Source organism: Nipponia nippon, unplaced genomic scaffold (assembly GCF_047370975.1).
Source record: "Nipponia nippon isolate SJK-2023a ecotype South Korea unplaced genomic scaffold, ASM4737097v1 scaffold_7, whole genome shotgun sequence".
NCBI lineage: Eukaryota > Metazoa > Chordata > Aves > Pelecaniformes > Threskiornithidae > Nipponia > Nipponia nippon.
In genome coordinates this window covers 18,575,599-18,600,310 of record NW_028262391.1, presented here as the reverse complement: position 1 = coordinate 18,600,310, position 24,712 = coordinate 18,575,599, and the positions used below count along the sequence as shown (strand labels likewise).

The 24,712-nt window shown below is 36.7% G+C and overlaps 1 protein-coding gene across 1 annotated transcript in view; it reads right to left on the bottom strand.

Annotated features, from left to right (window-relative positions):
• The window catches only part of DNER (delta/notch like EGF repeat containing), a 134,870-nt gene that overhangs the window by 61,307 nt on the left and 48,851 nt on the right, over positions 1-24,712 (bottom strand). Inside the window, exons 2-4 of the mRNA XM_087739533.1 lie at positions 17,612-17,908; positions 4,823-4,917; positions 2,213-2,379 (exon numbers count right to left, since the gene is read on the bottom strand). Of these exons, the coding sequence (XP_087595659.1) occupies positions 2,213-2,379; positions 4,823-4,917; positions 17,612-17,908 (559 nt within the window). The remainder of the gene's footprint in view (positions 1-2,212; positions 2,380-4,822; positions 4,918-17,611; positions 17,909-24,712) is intronic.

Genomic DNA, 24,712 nt, shown 5'->3' with positions numbered 1-24,712 from the left:
TAAATAACCCAAAGAGCATCAAGAGAGCAAATTACTGCTCAGGGCAGAGGTATTAAAGAAAATACTTTGATGCATTAGAAAGGCAGGACAGCATTTTGGATAGGAAAATATTATTCTTTCTGTACATATATACATATACTTCACACACTTTTTAAAATGCAACAGATCTCTTGTGCTTGAGAAGCCAAGCACTAATTTTCCTTTTTAAGCAAAACTTCAAAAAGTTTTGTGGAATTCAAGCAAGCTGCCTTATAGGTGCTGGCATTTGAATAACATCAGTATTCTTCATCTCACCATAAAGATGCTATAGCATCCATTTTCAAGTGAGTTTGTACAGTTACCAATTTTAATTAAGGAAATACTTTTGAAATACTTTATAATTATATAATTTAAACCAATTAGTTAAATTGTATTAATCTAAAAGGCTGGGCATCTTGCAGAAAACCAGATTGTACACCTGGTCTACATCAGTTTTTCTTTGTTGTGAAGAAAATAAGCATTATAATTTAAAGATTATGCTGGAGGATTTCTTTTCTACAATTTGGGCACGATTTTCTACAAAGAATTTCACTATCAGGAAATTAAGAAGACCAAAGAAAGTATCAAAAACCAGGTGGAAGTAAAATAAGAGGTCTCAAAAAACTTGTACTGCATGAAATAAGCAACATAATTAATACAATTTTTTACAAACTAAACCTTGTTTTATATTCATCAAGGAAAAGGTGTATTTTCACCTCATGTTACCTACCACACAGTAAACAATTCAAAGTAAAAATCCCATTGACAGAAAGACAGCTACAGAGAGACAGGTAGGACAGGACAAACTATGAAAGAGTAAGACAATATTCATTTTAGTGATCTAAATCAATAGCCTATGCTGTATGGCATGTACAGTCAAGTGGAGCCTTCACAGAGCAACTTAAGCCCTCTATTTGGGAACCTATAGACCAAGCTATGCCTTTAGGTACTTTCATGAGCGCATAAAAGTTAGAAATTATCCTGTGTTCAGCTAGTTTTTACTTACTTTTATCATGTGTTAACTACCACAAGGCAAATGCAAAAATTTATTCCTGAGGAAGACACATGAGGAGAATTTTAACTCTGATAAATTAAATACAAAACTAGATTAAAAGAAAAAAAAGCTAAAACTAAGTATCTTGGAAGGAAGGAAGTAATTAAGAAAATATAAAGAACTGGAAAACTATTTGAAGAAAATAAATATCACTAAAAGAAACCACTACTGACGGTAATTGCATTATTATACTAACAACCTTCAAGCAATATCTTTTCTAAGTGACAGGTCAAAAAGGAGAGAACGTGGCACTACTTCTATATTTGGGTTTTGTCCTGTATTAGCTACACACATAGAATGTGGCCCAATGTTTCTGCATCAGAATGCTTTTAATTTTACATTTATTAGCATGATAAGTTGCTCAATAACAATTTGTGGCAGCTTATACTTCATTATAAGATATACAGCATTTCAAGCAGATTACAATAAATGCTGTTATTACAATGACTTTGGTTTCATGTCATTGGTATAATAAACCATCTGCCCAGAAAGCTCAGTTTAATTAATTTGATTGTGTCTATGCATAAATACTGCATTAAATCAGTATTATTTCCCATACACTTAAAAATAACATATCAGCCTATTTTCATTACACCCCTTTCACAAAGATGCTTAACATTTAATTGCCCAATGAAACATATAGTATATTTCTAAAGTTTCATATTCAGAGACAAAACTAGAAGAAAAAAGGTAGTGCAAGTAAACACTGTTAGAAGATCAGATTTCCTATTATATTTTTTCAAGTTTACTGTGTACAGGTTTAAGCTTCTTTACAAAGTATCCCATGATACAATATCTGACAAAGAAATACCTCAAACATTCAGAATTATTTACTGTAGTATTTACCAAAAGCTTTACAGTTGATTAAAATAGAACATATAAAATACCTTGCATCATCTAAAGGTATCAGGCAAAAATCACCATCTAGATTTTCAACTGAATGGTGCCACCTGTGTAAGAATTTAGTGTACCTCTTGTCTGCTTTGAATGAACCAATGTCTAAAACGTGGTCCCAGTATCACATCTGGATCTTTCATCAGCACTTAAATTAAGGGAATTACCTCTTTGTTTCTCTAAACATTGGGTAAACCATCACCTGTCACCTAGAGGTGATAAGCAGAAAGTCAGCACGTTACTCACCAATAAAGTAGTTGTTTCCTAATACAAGCATTTCTTCAGAAAGAACAAGTCCACCCAGTGCCTGGAGAAGAGTGACACTTCTGCCATCAATAAGTGAACACTGTTTAAATCCAGTGGTTGTGACCTTCCATAGCAGGATAAGAGAAGCAGTAGCATCTTGCCTTATTCTAAAAAAAGAAATGATAAGAATATTTACACTGAGGAAAATTGGTATTATTAGGAAGTACATCACTGCAGAACAAAAGCTTATCAACAAAGAAGGAAAATTTAAATGTAGCAGTATGGAATCAGGAAAATGCCTGAAGGTTTTTAGCATGTCCACAAAAATAAAAAATGCTTCAATAGTAAGATATGCATAATAGTATATGTAACAGCAGATTTAATCATACAGAGTCTCAATTTCTAATACTTGAAGGACACCATGTTAGTGCCCAAGAAGAGTTTTAAATAAACATTACATAATAGTAAAGCCTCTCTATTCAGTCTTTGTGTTTATGCCTTTTTGAATAGTACCTCCGTTCTACATCTACAATGCCATCATTTTCTGCAGCTGAAGTACACCCAGCCCTCTTGTTTACTGAAGAACATTCAATGTTCATTCAATACAGGGAGACGGATCCTGAGCGAAATCCTCATTTGTCTGACATACCAGATCAAAGGTTCAGAACAGTTTATTCTTGTAAATCAAATGAGTCATGTAATGCTCCCAAGGTCACCAAGTCCACAATGCCTTCCTGAATATTGACAGATTAGGTAAAGTAATATCTACAACTGCATATATACTGTTGGCTCCACTAGGGAGCACTGTATATATGTCAGTGTTTCTTTTCTCTCAGGATACTTTTTTCCCTACTCACCTCCATAAAGAAAAAATAAAAACCTGTCATGTTTCTGGCAATTTCCCAAATATTTGCATTACTTTCCTCTGAAGGAATCCCAAATGAATCTGAACAATCCTCCAGAAATTCAAGCACAACTGCATCCAACTGCTGAAAACTGATCATTCTCTCCTGCTGAAAACAGGCCTCCAAATACCCAGAGATGAAGTTGTGTTCCACAATTTCCTGTACTGAAATTTCTTCAATCCTCCTAAAAACACAAGGCAGTTTCTCCCTTGTCACTTCTTATTTGGGTTCAAAACAAGAAATGCAAAGTTTTGTAATCATGTTTGACACATGAAAAAATGTTGCAACTAGACATCATAAGAAGCAAATTTTTGACAGTATTTTGGGTCCTCTTTAAGAACAACCCCCATCACTACCCACAAAGCTGACCAGCTCACTTTTAGAACAGGATGGCAACTAGTTTCACAGATTAGGTCACACCTGACAATCGAAACAAAATAAAATTATTAAACTGCCATTATTTTCCTTTCATAGATAGCCATTGAGCCAGAGATGTTACTTGGGCCTTTAACACACAGGAAATACAATGAAATAAAGATAGATATTGACCTGCATTAATCTACCCAGATACAAAACACTACTAAAGATATATAGAGTAAAAAAATTACCAAAAATGACTGCATACTCTGCAGCCTCCTTTAAAATGGGGTCCCCCCATCAAGGGTCTTAAATACACCTGTAGAATCCACAAACGCCAGCTTATTCCTGATTTCAATAAAAGACACTTGTTTGCTTACAGATTCCAGCCAGCCAGAGCATCCAGACTCACAGATCTCTTCCTGACTTAGGCTTAACGCTCATGAATGAGCACGATTCAAATTCCCGTGGGAAGAGTGGGACAGCTCCCACGTTTAACAGTTACTGCTCCAAACTGTCTGCAGCTTGTCTGCTTGCATCAGTTTGTTTTTTCCTGTGAGCATGGCCTTTTTTAACTGAAAGCTGGGATTCTGAAAGATAAGATGACAGTATGAGAAAAGTAGGCTATTTTGGGAAAATCTAAGTCTAAAATTGCACTAAAGCTGTGAGCCAGAGAACTACGTTGGCAGATTTTTATTTGAAATAAAATTTCCAATAAGAAAATGCCTCATCCCAGCTGACAGTATCAGATCTTTCTAGGAAGTCAGGTTCTGTTAAATAAAGTAACAAAGGAAGTATTTGATTGGAAAAGCATGAGTTTGAAAAGTGAATAACACAGAATAAATTCAAGTTTTTGAAAAATGTGGTTTGTAGGACATACACAAAGATCTCACAGCGGAGGATGACACCTAAAGCAATAATCCAGAAATCAAATACAAATGCACAAAATACATGCATTTATATAGTCAATGACAACATTTTCTACCAGCAATGCACCTTGAGATTAAAGGGGGGAAAAAAAGTGTTCACTGCATGAAGGAGAAAAGAAATGTCATATCTTCTCCAAACTGACATCTTCAACACATCTGCCCTAATTTCTAATGCATTCTGATAGCCCAGAGACAGTTTACATGCTTACATCTTCTAAAACATTAAACATGTGGGAAAAATTATACCAAGCGAAGAGCTGTCGTGGCACTGCTAGATGCCTGAAGTATGTCTGAAGTTCTTTCATATACTTTTACCCATTAGACAAATCTGCCTATCTGAAAAACTGTTGTCTAAAATATCCGGGCAAATTAAAATAAAAGCATTTTTATACTTCATCACATATGACAAATATTCTTACTTTATTGATGTATTCTGTGGAACTTCAAAAGAAATAAGCCGGCCTCCAGCAGAGGTATTGGAACTGGCATTTCCACAAGCCACATCTGGGGTTATCTGAAAATAAAAATAGTTTTATTTAACACTAAACCAGAAAATCTGACCAAAGAAAATATGAAAGAATTTTTTTTGAAATAACACTAATAGTCCAGCAGTCGTCTTTTAAAAATCATCAGGATGGACCGAAACATTCACCAAAACATTTATGCTATCAACAAACATTCTAAAAATTTACATAACCTTCCTTTTAGGTTTTTAACAAAAACTTCCTGCACATAAGTGTGAACTTCTAAAGGCATCTTCCTTTAAAAGTGATCATGTTTAGAAAAAAGATGAGTGGGCTTCTGGTCTTTTAACATAATAAATGAAGCTCTAACATTTGCCACATCCAAGAAATATCGCATCATTAATTTAGGTGATCTTGGAGGACTGATGATAGCAAATACTGATATTGTCTTTCTACTATATCTAAATATGCTTTTTTCCAAACACAGATTACTTTAAAAAAATACTCTCCCACTTGTCCATTACTATTCTTTCCAAGTAAAAGTTACTTAGACAAACAGTACTTTCAGATGGAAAAAATTATGAGCACAGTTGGGAGTGAAAGGATGTATTTGCCAAATCTGTGATGCCTAGTAGGCATAGAAATCACTTACTGTATTAACTAGATCAAGACACCATACAGGATGCCATACAACACAGAGGAATCACAGACAGACTACTTAATTATTCATATCTTGTAAAGCAGTAATTTCATAAAGGCAGTTTGAAAACCATTAGCGTTTCCAATGATACCTTTATTTCAAATAAGTAATATTTTATGTGGCATAATTGAGTCTTTCTATTGCCTACATTAACATCATCAGTAGTTTTAATTAAGTAATTCTCAGGTATCTTCATCAGCCTGCCTATGAAATATCACACTGTAAAAAAAATTTAAAAAAAAAAAAATCAGTCAGTTTCATCTTCAAATTGCTGGGCAGATTTTGCAATGTTATTTTTTCAATCATCTAGAATACTTGTGCAACCTTTTTACATCAAACTTACTGACAAATTGAAAATGCAACCTGACACGCTTATGTGAACTAATCATCCATGAAAGAAAAAGCCAGGATCTAATTTGTAAATTTACAAGTAAAATTCAAATTAATATTTTAAACATTACTATGAAACACTTGTGAAAACATGAACAACAGAAGTCCAGAATATGATACAAGTAATATTTTTTAGGAAACTCAGAGCTGATTTTGACTCAGGCAAGACAAACGCTCAGTATTCACACTTCCCAAAAATGTCTAGATTACTCAATTCATTGGTGAATTCTCTGGCACATATAATATGAATATATGTAGTTTATGAAAATAAAGTGAGATGGAATTTTATTGTATTTGTTCAAATAAATTTTGAAAAAAGATAATATATCCATTACAATTTTTCAGTCTTGGAAGTCAAAATTATGGAGCTAATATTCAAAGCACAATGAATCAAAAATTAGTTTGGCTAACACTCTTCCTTTTATATTTGCCAACATTTAAACTTTCATTTTCTTTAAGAATCTATATGCCTACTGGATCAAAGGAAAAAAAAGAAATCAACATCTCTATTCTCACACAGTCTTATACTACATCTAAAAATACACTTGCATTTAAAGTATTTATATAGTCTTACAATTTCATGCATTTATTACCTTGGAACACAAGGGGAAAAAATGTAATTTAAGCATTTCATTTACCTTACTATTCAATATTACAAGTTTCTAAAGTAAAGGGTATTGATCTCTTTGAAATTAGCATAAAAAAAGACAAAAAATTAAAGAAGTGAGAGCTGAACAAAGTGGCTACATAACAAGAGTTGAGATTTAACCTTGTGAAAATGGAAAAAACAAAGCAAAAAGACTTCGGTTTGCAAACACATCAGAATTAAGGATTACTCGGCATGAAAAGCACATGTAGGAAATATTTCAATGGTAATCAGAAGAGCGAAAGACAAAACGCAGGATTTTGACTCTTCTACTAAGATGTTTGATGTCTTTCTCTATCTAGGAACTCCATTTGTAATTGGCTCTGACTTCATGCTCTACGAATCTGATAAAATAATCATCTTAACCAGTTGGACGCTAAAAACAGGATTTTACAACAGCTGAAATTTGATTATTTTTTATATATTAAAAAAAAATGGTACTTGGATCAGACAAAAAACACAGGAAGAAGCAGCAGCTCTCATAAGGAACAAAAAATGGTTCCAGCAGTATCCTATTTCAGACAAATACTACAGAGACAAAAGCGACCGCTTTGACACTTGAATTAGGAAACAAATTACACAGTTTTTCCACAGCTGTGGGAAATTTGTATAAAGATTTTTAAGTATGTCCCTTTCCTGTCTTAACAGAGCTCTCTGCAAAACTGAAAGATTGAAGAATGAGGGCAAAGACCAATAGATTACAATAAGAAAGAACACTCAGAAGATTAAAACAATCTGTAAGTCTCACTCTCAAAAAAAAAAAAACAAAACCAACAACAAACAAACAACAACAACAAAAACCCGCTGCTAGGAGATATTTAAAACAGAACTCACTGGAAAATATACTTAAATTATTTTCAGAAGGTAAAATAAAGAGCATTCCTATCCTAATTCCTCTTTAAAATTTAAACAGGGAGATAGCTAAAGTAAAAAATACAAACAGACCACCTAAATTCATTTAAAGACAATCTTTAAAAACCATTACATATAACTGCAATGACATCAAACTCTTCCAAAATTCCCCTGAAGCATTCAATAGTACAGAACCTTTAAGCCAGCAAGGAAGATCCTTGGGGAACAGACTTACAGATACAACACATGATGCAGCTACTTTAAAAATAGTCACCAAAGAAAACAAAATCTTCACGCACCTGCCAGAGCCTAAAGTATGTTTAGGAGCTGCTTACAAAGATAAGCTCCTACATCAGCACAGAATATATTGAAGAGCTGCTGTTCAATGTATTACTTAGAGTTTAAAATGTTTAAATATCAAATTGCTGATAGGAAATACAGAATTCCTCTTTACATACATGTTCCATAAGTTTGCATCTAAATCACGTTCTTGTTTTTTAAAAGAGAACATAATATATAAAAACTACATTTCTGCTTCAAATGTTTTAACGGTGTTAACTTTCCGAGTCTTTACAGGGGTAAGAGAAGAGCATCATTTGAGAAAGCAAGAGTGAAATCTCCAGAAGAGTACTTATTCCTTCAATCTCTACCTAGACCTTAACAAGACAGCAGTGACTTGGCTAGAAGACTACCTTACCAGGCCATAGCAGTAGCATAGATGAGACTGCAAAGGAAATCAGGTGTGGTACCTAAGAAGAAAGCAACAGGCTGTTCTTCCATATTACAACTTTTCTGAAAAAAGTAAGTAGTGTGAATTGTACAGATACTTTCCTGCCTTACACACCAGCCAGAATAATGAGATAGACACTTAATTCAACAAGTGCTGAAATACATAAATAAATCCCAAGGCAATATGTTTACATGACTGCCTTTATTACTTCGATAAATTAAGTGTACTACCCTTTAATTCAATGAGGCTTAGAAAAGTAACATACAGACTCTAAGTCAACATTTATGCTAGGATACATACACGCAGCCTCTCACTACTGAAAGTAGTTCTCTGAAGATAATTGTTGTATATGAAATTTTACAGTTTGTTTCTTGGAAAGCTGACCAGACATTAGTTATTCTACAAGACCTTATCAACATGGGGAGACTAATCCTGAACAGTGCAAAATACAGCCATTCTGCTACCATGATACATGTTTGCATTTCTTTTGTATCATCTCAACCCCCTGAGTTTAAGGAATTGCAGAAGGCTTTTACTTCTTGCAAAACGTGCCACACTTTCCTCAAACTTAAAAGCAGTCTGTAAATGGAATGACCAAATTTGCATTAGCCTTAGCAATTCCTCACTACCCTGTTAACAAGATATTAATGAATATTTCTGAAAACTAACAGATACTTCCAAACACTGGAAGAGGCTGCCCAGGTATCTTGTGGACTCTCCATCCTTGGAGGTATTTAAGACTCAACTGAAAATAGTTCCGAGCAACCCGCTCTAGTTGACCCTGCTTTGAGCAATGGGGTTGGACTAGACAATCCCCAGAGGTCCCTTCCAACCTCACCTACACTGTGACTCTGTGAGTAAAAATTCACCCTGTGAGCCAGTTGCCTGTAAATTGCCATTTTAACTTCAGTGACATCATGGCTTTGACAAAACCCCACTCCGACATACAATAAGAGTGCTTCATTTTGAAAATATCCCCAAAGGCTGCACAAATAAGCATGTGCGCATGTGTGTGCACACTCATGCACACACCCAGACACCTGCGTATTTTCAATTGACACTTTCCTCCTGTGCTAGCTGTGTTCTCTTTGGTTAATCTCCTGTCTTTCCATCTCAAAAAGCTGTTCTCCTGTTTTTACCTCCTAATGGGGCAACAAAGAAATCTGCACAGTCTTGCAGCCGAAGCAAAGTGTCAAGTTAGTCTGGAATTAAACAGAATACACGAATGCACACATTTCCACACATCATTCTTGAACTAAATAAGAGAGATGAATACAAACTCATCTTACAGAAACGATCAGTGCTTAAAAGAAAAAAAAAAAAACCTCTATGCTTAAAAATTTAAACATATTTGAAAAGACATTATGTTAATGGCAAGAGTATGAAAATGAGTTATTTGAGAGAAACAAGGCTATGTTCTGGGCTGGTCTCCCATGAAAATTGACATGGTCATTAAGAAAGATAACCTTTCATTTCTTGAGTAGGACAGAAACTGTCATGATGAATGCATTATGAGGAATACTCTTGCAAACGCTAACTCTTTCAAATCTTCTTCCAAGGGATTACATATTAACTTTCAATTCAATAAAGCAAGTTTCATAACATGCAGTTTTGCCTTTTCTGAACATTTAACTACTTTTCCATCAGGATAAGACCTGCAGGATTTCTTCTTTTCCAACCTTCTAAGGGTGGCAAGAGGTATCTCTTATTTTCTAAGAAACATAACATGTTTGTCAGCCTTCCTTATGCAAGGGAAAAATAATACGTGAGAGAAATAAAACAGGTTAGATCCTGACTACAAGGTCTTGAACAGCTGTCTGCAAAGAATTAAAAAGGGAAAAGAGAGGTAGGAAAATAAAAGACAATATAATAGAACCATAAAAGGGGGATCAATTACTATCTTCTTCTTCTAGTGAAGATGCCAAGCAATAAACCAGGATCATTTCTACCTCAGAAATCCCATTCAGACAAAACAAAATTATAGAAGAAAGAAAAGCAGTTCCTTTGCCCTGTAGCATGGAAAAATTACTGCTTCTGAAAATCTAGTGTCACATAGCTTAACCTCCACAGGAGTGTATTTGTTTCAACCCTCCAGAGTTTCATATGGGACAACGCCTGAAAGAAACCCAGAACAGAAAGAAAATAAAGGCTTACTTCTAACATATCTCACCAGTGGGAGAGAAAAGCAGAAGTGTTTAGAGTAGGAGTAGTGCCTCTCTGAAGAACACCAAGGGAAGACTGACAGACTGCATCCAAAAACAGTATCAAATGAAGAAGGCTTGCCAGTTATGGTACCACTGAAACGTGATGTAAGGAAGGCTGCATATCCACTCAGCCAATTCTGTCACTGGCAGTTTGCGTTTGTTTGCTCATCTGAGCAAAAGCCACTTTGTAGAGTCAGCAATCACACTGCCAAGGGAATCCAGTGCATTCTAATGCATGGCAATCCTCTAGGTAACACTATTAAAACTTTGTGTTTCTGTCACAGGTTAACAATGCCAACATTACACCAAGAGGTAGATGCTTCAGCAGGCACAGTAGGTTATCTTACACAAGGACACTTTCTCAGATAGATTACCTGGGTAATCACATTAGCCAGATGCCACCCCACCAAAATCAATGTCAACTTCGTAAAATCTGACAGTCAGTCTGCACTGGCTTTGGCTGGGATAGAGTTAATTTTCCTCACAGTAGCTTGCATGGTGCTATGCTTTGGATTTGTGATGAAAACAGTGTTGATAATAGGGATGTTTCAGTTATTGCTGAACAGTGCTTACACAGCACCAAAGTCTTTTCTGCTTCTCAGACTGCCCTGTCAGCAAGTAGGCTGGGGGTGCACAAGTTTCAGGGGACACAGTGGGACAGCCGAACCCAACTGACGAAAGGAACATCCCATACCATATGATGTCTTGCTCAACAATAAAACTAGGGGTGGGGGGGTGGGGGGGTGGAAGCTGGCCAGAGCTCCTGTTGCTCAGAGACTGGCTGGGCATCGGTCGGTTGGTGGTGAGCAACTGGGGATTTTTGCATCTCTTGTTTTTGTTTGTTTTGTTTGGGTTTTTTCTTTGTTGTTTTCTTTTTCTCCCTTTTTTTTAATTATTAAACTGTATTTATCTCAACGCATGAGTTTTCACACTTTTACCCTTCCGATTCTCTCCCCCATCCCACTGGGTGGGGGAGTAAGCAAGCAGCTGTGTGGGGCTTAGCTGCCTACCCCCTGATTAAACCACGACACAGTCATTCAATAAATATCACTTCCTTGAACAAATAATGGTCATTTCTTATTCCAGAGTGTATGGAGCTGTTCTGAATAATAAAGGTAAACACTGTGGAAACAAGCTCATTGAGCAAAAATTCCACATAGTCAAATCTTTACATGCAGTGTATGAGCTCAGGTCACTGGAGAGCAAGCTAGGACATAAACTTCAACCAAAGTCTGTCAAGTCAGCCATAGATATTTCTACACCAAAACGCTGAAAGGCAGTAAACACAGCAGGTGGTTTTTGTTGGGTTTTTTTTTTGGCTCAGACTCTCAAAGATTTCAAGACTGGATGATTCCTGAAGGAGCAGTTAAGAATCCAGATACTTTTTAAAGACAGCACGGGATAACCAAAAGTCCCGAGCCCACCCACCAATACAGATTCAGACGAGCAGGGCTTCAGTATCTTGACATAATTGCACTCACTAGAATTTTCTATAGGGTATTTCTGTCCTTAAAGGGGATATGAGAGTTTTGATTTTAGGAAAGCTCGTATTTATGACTATCCATTAAACGTCTTTTAGCAATGGAACATACTAAACTAAGGTTTGTGTGAACTTCACATAAGTTTTGCTTGAGCATATTGAGGTTTTAGAGATGTTTTGGTTTATGTTTTGAAAATAAATATAATAAAGGCTATCACCTATCCAGAGATGCTTACACCAAGTTGTCTGTCAGAATGGCGTTTGTACAGAAAGTTCCATACACAAATATTGTAGAGGAGAGATTTAGTGAAGTTACAGATTTATCATAGAAGAAAGTTAAGATTATTCTAGGAAAATCTGTTTCCTTCAGTCTCCTTATTTGTTTGTGTGATATCTTTTTCTAAAAACAAAAGAAAAATAATAGAGGCTACCAAAACAAACGTTATGTATAGGTATAAGAAGAGCTGTCCTAAGTCAAACCAAAAGTATACGTATTCCAGTACTTTAACCCCAACAGCAATCATAAGAGGGAATGCCAAGAAAATAGGATAAGAAAAGGGCAAGCATATTTCCTCCAGCCTCCAACTGTTTCCATGTCAAAGACTTTCCTAAACCGTCATTTCTAAGGATGGAGTTTCTATGTATTTAGCAACTGCAAATGGATCTCTCCTCTGTGATTCTGTTCAGCCTCCTTCTGCACCAATAGCATACTTTGGCAAAAAATGAATGAACGTTTAGCAACACATAAAGCAGTCAAAGATTCAAAGGTCTCTGTTTCAAGTAGAATTATTCCTTAAGCATATGCCATTGCTGCAGAGCAGGAGCACTGTCTTTCAGGATTTTCCACCTGACCCAGCCATACTCCTTTTAAAGGCTTATAAATTACTAAGAATACACGTAAAACAAATTCTGTCCCCATTGCAACAGGAATTACAAGTTTATTGTAGCCTCTAATCACTAGTTCCAAAAGCTTGAATCTGAGCAGTAGTATTGCAGTATAAATAAAAGGTTAGACTAGGACTCACGTGCTTAGCATTCTAATTCCTGGCTGCACACCTGGCAAATCACTTTACTGCTCTGTGCTTCAGTGTCTCCATCTGTAAAACGTGAATAATACTGCTGATTTCCTTTGAAAAAATTTGAGAGCTATTAAGGAAAAGTAATATATATGGATACGGTACTGCTATTCTTACAGTTGATTTTGTACACAGAAACCTTTGCTGTATCTGTTAGTTGAATAGGATTAATGAGATGGTTTCTTTTTTCTTCTATTATTGGCTAATACATATCTTTTCTACACTGTAACACAAAAGTTCATTTAACTAGGGAAATGTGGATTGCTAGTTGTAGCTCTCTTGCAAGTGAAACAAGTCAGTTGCCCAAAGTAGGAAAAAGTTCTCTTTCAACAGCTGAGCACAAAGATAAATTCCTATTATAGTAAAGAAACCAACAGACAAGAATATTTTTCCCTCAATGATCTGTGTTTGTAGCCCTTAATCTGCATATCAGGAAAAGACTAATTTCTTATAGCAAGAGCTCTCTAAGAAATGAAACTGTGTCCAAAGACATCTGTATGTTGTCTACGGGTGCAGACATTACCGAGAAGGTTCAGTCAAGCAAGCACTGCCACATATATCCCTAGTATCTAAGGAATACAGAAAAAATGTCCAACTGTAACCATACATCATGTCTCTCTGAGGCAGTTTACTTCTCTCAGGTGTTCATTTTTTTGAGTTCTCAAACCTTCCTGAAAAAGCTTCCATGGAAACTTTGTCCTTGCAAGATAGTGAAAGCTTTCATTTGGAGAGATTTTGGCAAAATTTCTCTCTGAGCAGACAGACAAAAGAGTGTGAAGAACATTAGTTCACTTGCAGTATCAGTATAGAATAATGTGAAAAACAGGCTGGCTTGGAAGATTAAAAAAAAAAAAAAAACAACCAACAACATAATAATAGCAGCCTTTGTTGCCTCTGAATCTCAAGGAAGATCAAAACAGTAGATTTTTGCAATACAAAACTGACAGTTACTTTATATTTTTCCTTTTAAGAGGGCAAGAAAGGATCAAGCTTTGCAAAGCTTTTAAAGCTATGAGGAAAGGTAGTATTTTCCTGTTTAACACTTAACTCTCTACTCTTGAAGCCTCCACCAAAGAGGCTTTGGGACACAGACCTTCAGGCAAATCAACTCTCTTTAGTTTAATATAGATCAGAGACAATGTCTTTAATCAGCAACTGAAATCTCTTTCTTTCAGATAAGCATCTCTCTCACTCTGAATTCCAAAGAACAGAAGGTCATTATGCTACACTAGAAAGATTGTGAAAAATACAAGACCCATCACTATATATTAACAACATATCAACACAAGTAATTTCATAATAGGGTAACAAGTAATTTCCATGTTAGTGTTAATAATGCAATCGCAATTGATAACCTATATATACTTCTCAGGTAACAGAAGATGTGCAGAAGGGTGAATTTCAGGGAAATCTGGTACAGAGAAGGGCATATGGAGCACCCATGCAGAGATGCCACTGCATTTACACTAAGAAATAAAAGCAGATCATTGTTTGTTTCTGCTTCAGTGCTCTCTCCAAACTCCATGCTTGCTGCCTGGCATATGTCCTACTGTAAAATAATAGATATGGGAGATGGAATTCCAAGAAATAAAGCTCTGTTCTCCAGACATTGCCCACAAGAACTTCCACTGAAATGGGATACAGCCCTATAACTACTTGTACCTCAGATATAAACTGAGTGTCATAACACATAAAACTTATATTTTACATAGGCTGATTTTACTTTCAAAAATTGATTTAAATAAATATTACAATAAAAACATTAACAAATTTGTTTGGGCTAGCAAAGAGTGATGAAAAATATACTTTTTCCAGGATTAAACTCATGCCTCTTCACTTTCTCACTACGTAGTGTGTGAAAACACCTCAGAAGAATCATACTCTGAGGGATACTGAGGATACTGAGGATGCTGGCAGAGGAGCTTGCCAAGCCACTCTCCATCATTTACCAGCAGTCCTGGTCAACCGGGGAGGTCCCAGATGACTGGAAGTTAGCAAATGTGACGCCCCTCTACAGGAAGGGTCGGAAGGAGGATCCGGGAAACTACAGGCCTGTCAGCCTGACCTCAGTGCCGGGAAAGGTCATGGAGCAGATCATCTTGAGTGCCATTACATGGCACGTGTGGGACCATCGGGGGATCAGGCTCAGCCAGCACGGGTTTATGAAACGCAGGTCCTGCTTGACTAACCTGATCTCCTTCTATGACAAGGTGACCCGCTTAGTGGATGAGGGAAAGGCTGTGGATGTCGTCTACTTGGACTTTAGTAAAGCCTTTGACACAGTCTCCCACAGCATCCTCCTGGAGAAGCTGGCTGCTGACAGCTTGGATAAGTGCACTCTGTGCTGGGTTAAAAACTGGCTGGATGGCCGAGCCCAGAGAGTGGTGGTGAATGGAGTCAAATCCAGTTGGCAGCCAGTCACAAGTGGTGTTCCCCAGGGCCCAGTGTTGGGGCCACTTCTGTTTAATATCTTTATCAATGATCTGGATGAGAGGATCGAGTGCACCCTCAGTAAGTTTGCAGACGACACCAAGTTGGGCAGGAGTGTTGATCTGCTGGAGGGTAGGAAGGCCCTGCAGAGGGACCGGGACAGGCTGGATCTATGGGCCAGGGCCAACTGCATGAGGTTCAGCAAGGCTCAGTGCTGGGTCCTGCACTTGGGTCACAACAACGCCATGCAACGCTACAGGCTTGGGGAAGAGTGGCTGGAGAGCTGTCTGGTGGAAAAGGACCTGGGGGTGTTGGTCGACAGCCGCCTGAACATGAGCCAGCAGTGTGCCCAGGTGGCCGAGAAGGCCAAATAGCATCATGGCTCGTGTCAGGAATAGTGTGGGCAGCAGGACCAGGGAGGTGATAGTGCCCCTGTACTCGGCACTGGTGAGGCCATGCCTCAAATACTGTGTTCAGTTTTGGAACCCTCACTACAAGAAGGACATCGAGGTGCTGGAGTGTGTCCAAAGATGGGCAACGAAGTTGGTGAAGGGTCTAGAGCACAAGTCTTAGGAGGAGCAGCTGAGGGAGCTGGGGTTGTTTAGTCTGGAGAAGAGGAGGCTGAGGGAAGACCTTATTGCTCTCTATAGCTACCTGAAAGGAGGTTGTAGCAATGTAGGGGTCAGTCTCTTCTCACAAGTAACAAGTGATAGGACAAGAGGAAATGGCCTCAAGCTGCACCAGAGGAAGTTTAGGTTGGATATTAGGAAGAAATTCTTCACCGAAAGGGTAGTCAGGCACTGGAACAGGCTGCCCAGGGAAGTGGTTGAGTCTCCATCCCTGGAGGTATTTAAAAGACCGGTAGATGTGGTGCTTGAGGACATGGTTTAGTGGTGGACTTGGCAGTGCTAGGTTAACGGTTGGACTCGATGATCTTAAGGGTCTTTTCCAACCTTAATGATTCTATGATACTCCTTGAAACACTTTGAAAACAGATACAGCTGACATTTTACCTATTTATTCCTGAATAAATTCAAATGAAATTACTTTACAATTCATTTTTCATTATGAAAACGATGCCACAAAGATTTTAATTCTTTGCCTACTGAAATTATAATATTTCTTCACCAACATGCTTCATTACCCCTAGTGCTTGATACTAAGTTGATCCAAACACCACCAAAAAAGGCATTACCATTACCCCCCAAACAGATGCTCACTTCTATGGCAAACTGTTCTTTGGGATGCATTTTGCACATAAGTAGTATTATTGTAGGTGGGTGATCTCTGCATCAGGTTGGAGACTTCCAGTACCAACTGCTGTTAGGGATAGCATATGCAGAAGTAGTGGTCTGGCACCTCCAAGTAAGAGAACAATGAAGAGAACTATAAATCATCCTTGTAGTGATGGACTTCAAAGAAGAAGGGAGGAGATGGTCATGTGATAGAATGAACTTAATACATGAAAAAGTTAAAGAGATAAATAATCAATAATTCTTTGTGAGCAAACATACTTTCTATCTATACTTGGTTTTCACATGTAAAGATTAATATTTAACAGTAACTAGGTTAAGTTTGATACTTTTTTTTATTTTTGCAGATACTAGAGTCTATACAAGACATCCAAGAATTACTAATAAAACAGTGTACAAAACAGTAGAAAGCAAAGATTATATTTCTTAAGGATCACATGTTGTGCCTACCAGTTGTAGTTTTGCCAGATACTGTTAAGTTTGTCATTTTACTAAAAGATAAAACAAATGTTTAAAAGTTTCCTCCACCATCATTGCATCTCTAGAGTTGTGCACTGTGTAATATATTGACTACCATTTTTAATCATCAAATAGCTATGTTTTCTTAACACCGCAGGGATGCATGTTTTTCAAAACAACATGTGATTATAACTGCAAATAGCAAGAAATATATTAAAGGTATTGCTTTAACATTTTGATTTTCCTAAACTTATTCAATGTTTGGAGATATGCTGGAAGAAACAATATTATCCCATTTCAAAGAAATACCCAATACAACATGCTGACCAACTTAAGCCCATTACTTTTGACAAGTATCAAATTTTTTTGCGTTTAATTTTACTAGCATATTAACTCAGGGCAAAGATCATATCTTCAGTCCTCTCATGTAGACATCCATGAAACCATGCACAAATGACAATCCAAAAACGATAACACTTAAAAGTTCTTGTCTGTGCATTTTCATTTAGACAGAATATTCTCACCTCTGTTTCATCCCATTTCAGATCTATAACTTTCTGTCCCGCTTTTGGCTGCCATGTAGGTAACGTCACAGTTGCTCTTGAACGAGGAAGAACAATGTCAGGTTCCAAGGTAGATGAGACCAGTCTGCTCTGTCTTGGGGACGTCGACTCTGTCCGTTCAGAGACCTGAAGGCTGTGAAATGAGTGTTCACAGTTTGTTCCCTCATAGCCTTCACTACAGAGACAGAGGTAGCCATCACCGCTAGTGCTGCAGTTACCATGGTGACAGGGGTTGCTGGCACAAGGATCTGAAACAAACTGGGAAAAACATATCATATAGGTCAATTACTGAATATAAAGGATTTATTTCTGAGCTTTACAAAGATCATAAAACAAGATTCTTTTCCCCTCCTGTATTTATCTTCTAAATGTATTTATGAACCAAGCTCATCTTCGATGTACCTTCAAGGAAGTAAATTCAAAGGATTAAAGAAGAATATAGATTAATCTATATTAACCACTTTCCTCAGACCATTTAATGCTAATTCACTGTTGACACATTCAAGCAAAGTGATAAACACGAAGTAGGAACATGGCCACTGTTCATAATCAGGAATTTTCCAAAACAGTCTTAAAAGAGTAACCTATCCAGGGAAAACAAAACACATCTAGAAATTTAACACAGTAACCGAAATAGGAGCGGGGCACAGAACTCGGAGAGATCACCAGGTCATGAAGTAGCTCTGTATTGTCAGAGTTAACCACAACACACAATCCTATTTGTGCACACAACTTCCATTTTAAAACAGCTGGGCCTTTTACCCACACTTTGGTTAGTGGACAGCAGTTTCAGAATCTGATTCTTTCTGGTGCTGAAAAATTTTGGTCATTTTGTTGGGGCAAAAATGTGCTTATTTTTAAAACAGCATTTGTATAGTACAAGACTGAGCTCAGTGATGTAGGAAAAATCCTGTCCTAGGCTAGCCTGCCACCTTCTAATACCTAGCTTAAATTTATCTACAGCTAGTTTGTACTCAGTTTCTTATGTCATCATTGACTTTCAGGTTAAATGTCTTTTCCCTCTTCTATGCTGATGTTTACATCCATAATGTATCTATAGAATACATCTACAAACTCTTCTCAAGTTTCATCTCATAGACTAAATAAGCCATACTTCCTCAGTCTCCTTGTGGAGGACAACCGCTCCATTCACGTGTTCATTTTTGCACTCCGGACTCCAAATTTTCGCACTGCCTTTTGCAAATGCATCAATACTTTTGTTTGTCCTGAAAATAACTTCCTTGATATTACTTAAGAAATGTTTGCCTTAGTCAGAGCAAAATCACACTGCTGATTCACTGTCATCGTTTGACTAACTAACACAGCCAGGCAGTTCCCTTGATCTGTCTTCACATCAAAGTGATAACCCATCACTGGAAACAGACATTTTCTCAGCCTTTAAATGCAAATTTCACCCAAGTGCTCCAGTCCTAAAGGTTACCCAGTTCCTTCCAGTCCTTCCCTGCATAAGCAATGCTTCTTATTATATTTCTCAGTAAAGCACCACCGTTAGTTATTATTAAACATTTGTTTCAATTATCATAAGAATTACATAAGCTTTATATATCATTAATGTCATAAAAACAAGTATTGGGTCTACGCTTTTTTTTACCTTTCCATCAGTTCAAAGGCCTGGTGTTAGGGACACCAGATCCTGCTACACTTTCTTATATAGACCAATACTATTATTGACCTCAGCGAGGTCAATTCTCAGTGAGAATTCTTTCTTTGGCTGGAATTTTTGTATACCCCAGCCTCTGTAACATTTTTGGACAGAAAACAGAGGAAACATTATTATGAAAGTTAACTTTGGAGACAGTTAACGATGAATGTCAGATTTTGTACTGACTGATGCAGAAGAGTTAGAGCCCATGGAAGACAGTTCAAAATATATGGTCTACTTATTTATCTTGTGGTTTGGTTACAGGTCTGAATGTTATTTACTTTGCATGGGGACACATCTCATACATATCAGGTGATACATCAGACATCAGGGTCAAGCTCTGACTCTTCTTCATTTTTAAAACTCAGCTATATAGTGACTTTATATATACTGAATACATCAATTATCAAGGAAGTATGGATTTTTATGATCAGATGGGCTTATCTCCTTAAAGTCTCTCTCTCCTGAAAATCAACAGAATATATAGGTTCTCAAAGAACAATTTCTAGATGGCTTCTCTGCAAAATAATATTAAAGTGACAGAAAAGAACAGAACAATTTCCAGGAAGGAACAAAACCTAGTTCTTTTCTATGGTTTGTCAATTACATTTTAAGCTTGCTCCCACTGCTAAGCAGCAGAGATTGTCACAGAAATTTCGTTTTCCTTTAAGGTGTTGACGTGTGAACAAAGCCCAGTTCAAAAATTGTTTGCAACAATTTTTACCATGTTCTAGTTGCTTGGACTAGATCTGAGTTTCAAAGACATGCAGCTATCCTATTGTTGGATAATCTCTTCACTCATTCTTTCACGATTAATCCAAATCCACACTAATCCATTTTTTATTAGTAAATCAGCATTTATTCTGTTCTGAGGAAATTTAATTGTTCTCGTCACACCTAAAATGTTAAGGTTATTATTTGCAAACCTAGTAACAAGAAAGAAAAAATAACATTTTCAAACTATCACAATGGTCACTTTTTCCCCTTAGTGAATACATCCATTCACTTTACAAGCAAAATAATAAAAAGTGCTCTGTGATACATGTTATTTGCTGTAAACTGTTTTGAGCTTGTTTGACTGGAAACGGATGTGCTTAATGACAAGCACTGCTTACTGCTGCCCATGCCACACACTGAAGAACACCTTGTGTCTTGTGAATCATCACTAACCTTCCACACACAGTGGAAGTGAAAATAATTAGGACTGTTTGGTTTAGATGAAGAATAAAAAAAGATGAGCTTAGATGGAGAACTTCAGCCGTGCACTTTCTCAGAATTGAGTTTTATGAAGTACTTCACAGGATTTTAACTTATCATTCCCTTTTCTTAGTTACTATTAATTCTAAAACTCATTTTTCTTTCAGTAAGCCTATCAAAACAAATCAATGTCCTTTATGCACAGAAATTTTCTGTTGAACTAAAAGTTCATTTTAATTAGCAGTTAAAAAGAGATGAGGAAATAAAATTGATTATTTTGTGTTCATTGTGATGTTACTACAGTTCCTCTAGTCCTCTCCAAGGTGGCAGCAATGGTTAGCAAGGGTTCTGAGAAACATCTTGACACAGTGAACAGCATGGCTACATCAGAATTAAAAGGTAGCAAAATTTCAAGGCTTAACCTTCAACAAACTTTTGAAGCTCACAGAAAAATGTAAACATCCCTGGTCTCATAACTGAGAGCTGAACGTAAGTGTACTGTGAGTACACAATTAAAAGAGCCCTTTTTTAGCCATTCCTTGTGAAGTTCACAGTATTTTAAAATACTATTGCACAGGGAAAAGGAGGAAGCAAGTAATGTATCCATATAGCCCATGATTAATTAAGAGCACGATATAATCACTGCTAAAAAATTCCGTATTCTTTTTTAGGTGTAGAATTTCAATAATCTTGATTAAGAAAGTATATTTAGTATCTAGGTCTCTTGTTTTCATCCTCATTTCTCCATTTAATAGCCTGTCTGTTTTCATAATACATTCATTGACTAAGTAGGCAGAGTCAGCAGTTGCAGCTGACAAAGCTGAGCTAAAAATCATAAAATATATTTGCATGCAATTACTATTCCATATGCCTGGACAGTTGTAATCTTTGGAGCATTTTTCCAATAGAATCCTAAGATAGATGCATACCAAGGTGCCCTTCATGTTGCAGTTAATTTTCCAAGGGCAGACTGAATATGGTATAAACACTAGGCTTGTTTAAGAATCACACTCACAAGCATGGATTGTTTGCCAGCCAGTCCAATTGTTTCCTAAGGTTTCAGTTTAGGATAAAACACTGCAAGATGTAAATCTGCAAGATCTTTCTGCCACCACTCCTTGTGGTGACACCAATTTGTCATTTAATGCTCATTCAGCATCTCTTCAGAGTGGTTCTACTTGTTCTACCTGGAGACAGTCCAGGTAGATCCTCCAGGAGGCTTCAAAATACAGAATGGTAAGCCTAAAGAGTAGGCTACAGATGAGCTCCTAAATGCTATGCAAAAGCTGTCTTCCACTTGCGACTCTCCGCTTAGATGCGTTAGTACAAAACTAACTTTTCACTCAGTTTTTATTGCTGTTGCCTACAACCACAGACAACATTATACCAGCTTGCAACTTAAGTAAAATACGGAAAAACCAGAGTAAATTCAGTCCTCATATTAGGAATTCATCGGATTGTTTAAATCCATTCTACATAGTGAATGTCAACCTGTTAACAAGGCCAAGCTGCCACAACAATGTCAAAGGCTGATATTTTACATGTGTCCAGTAGCACTCACAACCTCCAAAACAGTCTTCAGATATTAAAAGCCAATATAGTCCAAAAGTTTCGAACTCTTCAATGGCTCCCTGAGATAATTTTTCCAGTTACAGGATAAAATGTTGTGGTTTTCAAATACATAAAGTGACTTTAACTGGTTGGGATTTAGACAGCTAGTTTCTTCATGTGTTCAGGTAAAAACAGATATTAGGAGAAATTTAAATCAGTAAAAGTAAAACTGGCTTTGCACCTATGTTGCTGAAGAAATTCCCCAGTACAAAAGCAGACAACTGTTCTCCAGGAAGAGCTAATGGGAAGATCCACTGCATATCACCAGCATACACCAATTTCAAGCTATGCCACAGTACATTAAAAATTATCAACTTGTGAATATTTTAGAAAGTAAATAATTAAAACCTATAGTCTAAGCTATTATCAGTTTGTTTTTAATACAGTAAATAGAAAAAAAAATTTCTTATAAGCACATCTGAAATATCATACTATCTTTGCATATGCATCAATTTATGAAAAAGAGATGGAAACAGATTTAAATCTTTTACATAGCAATGGCAATAAATATTATCTAGAAATTTAATCTCTTTGAAAGAATGGTTTAATTATGTTCAAACTATTATTAAAACTCAGCCTCATTCAATCCTTCACCCAGTGAAGTTTTAAATCCCATTCTATCACACATTAAATATCAATGCAAACTAGGAAATGAAAGACAAGAAAACAGGATGAACTGAAATAGAAAAAACCCAGATGTTCCAAAAAGTGTCCACAGAAAAAGCATTGAGATGAGTATATCGAACAAGTGCATTTTCTTCTATTTTGAGAAAAGACTGTCTTGTGACACAGTGGGACTCAAGCAACATATGTGGGTTCAATTTCTGGCTCTCCCAGAGACATCCTGTGTGACCTGAGAACAGTCAGACTCTATCTCTGCCTCTTTCCTAACTGTAAAACGGAGATCACACTTCCTTTCTCACACTGCCTGTGTTGTCTGGTTAAAAAGCATTTTTTTTTTGGCATGGGAAGCACAGAGCCAGATGTAGATAGGAACTCTCAAGCAGCAATGAAATACAAATAAATACAATAAAGAAATAAATCTCTGTACAGCAAGGCTGAATCTGTAACCTGTGGCTAGTCAGGTTTGTTTCTTCCATATTCTTTCTTTCTCTTTTGTTTCTTTCTGTGGCTACTCAGGTTTCTTCTTTACTCAAACAGAAGTGTTCAGAGAAATATCCAGCAAAGATTCTTTAAAGTTAAGAAGAATTCCTAAATTACATTATCTTTTCTAATTAACCCATAAAACACAGCAAAATCATATTGATATGATATGTAGTTAAGACACTACATTCTTCATCAAAACAAGACCTGCTTGAAAACAAGTAGGTTGAAGAATACACTAATTTTCCAACTGTGACCAAACATAACAGAAACAAAAAGAGTGGCTAATACACTGTGATTATGAGAGTTAGGATGAATGAGATTTTTTTGTCTCATGAGAATGTAAAAACTAACCAGTATCAGCACTGTGGTGCACATAGGTATCTCCACCTTAAATGGCTGTTACTGAAAAGCTGCCTGCAATTACTTTTGCTTATGTGTTTAAGGACACTCTTGGTAAGTAATTCTACCACATTTTCAGAACTAGTACTATGTTCTAGTGAAAAACTGCCTCGCAGGGTGCTGTGACCACCTGCACCTTGATCGGATACCAGCCAGTCCATACAGGAATCAGAATGTCACAATTTGTCAGAAGGAAAAAAAGCATGCCAGTATGGTGCTATTTCACACTAAAAAGTACCCATATGCTATGAACTACATCCCTTTGAGCCCTGGCTGTCAGGGACTTTAAAGAACAGGCAGGCCACAAAGTAATAGAAAGTGCTTTATACAGAGGTCCTGGAAACCAGAGCAATCGGGACTTTCTTTCCCACCCCTCAAAACAATGTAAGCAGGACAAAACATTTATATATTACATAAAACATTAATATGGCAGCTACATAAGTTTCAGTTATTAGAAACTAACTACAAGCTGCAACACAGAATTGGAATTAATCAAGATTTAGAAGGCTAACGTCAAGAACTGTATCATACTGAAACTACAATGTAAGCAACTTCTTTCTAGAAAAAGTAACCATTTACCATTTTCCTTTAGCAATTCCACTCAATGCCCCAACCCATCAGGAAAGACATTAATAAATCTAATAAAGAAGTGCAACCTTTATCAGATAATTCAGCACATGATTCTTTGAAACATGATTAACCATGAGCATTTTGGATTGCTTCCAAGCTGCCATTCTCATTCTATGAGTTTTGAATATTCAGAGTAATGAAACTGCCAGTGAATGTAATAAATGGATACAAAACATTTTCGTTACTTCAGTGAAGCAGCAAAAAAATGCCTAAAGAAATTGTCTGTTTAATTGAGAACCAAAGCATGGCTGCCCAAATCTATTTGAAAAACCAGCAAACATAACAAGGCAAATTTTAAACAGCATGATAGATTTTAAAAACAGAGCTCCGGCAAATGGCTAAGTTACCCTTGCATAATAAGCTACCATACATCAACTGCTTTGCTCTACCTATCCTCAGGCACGTTCTTACCTCAAGGCATACTGAAATAACTACAAAATAAACTGAGATCACTT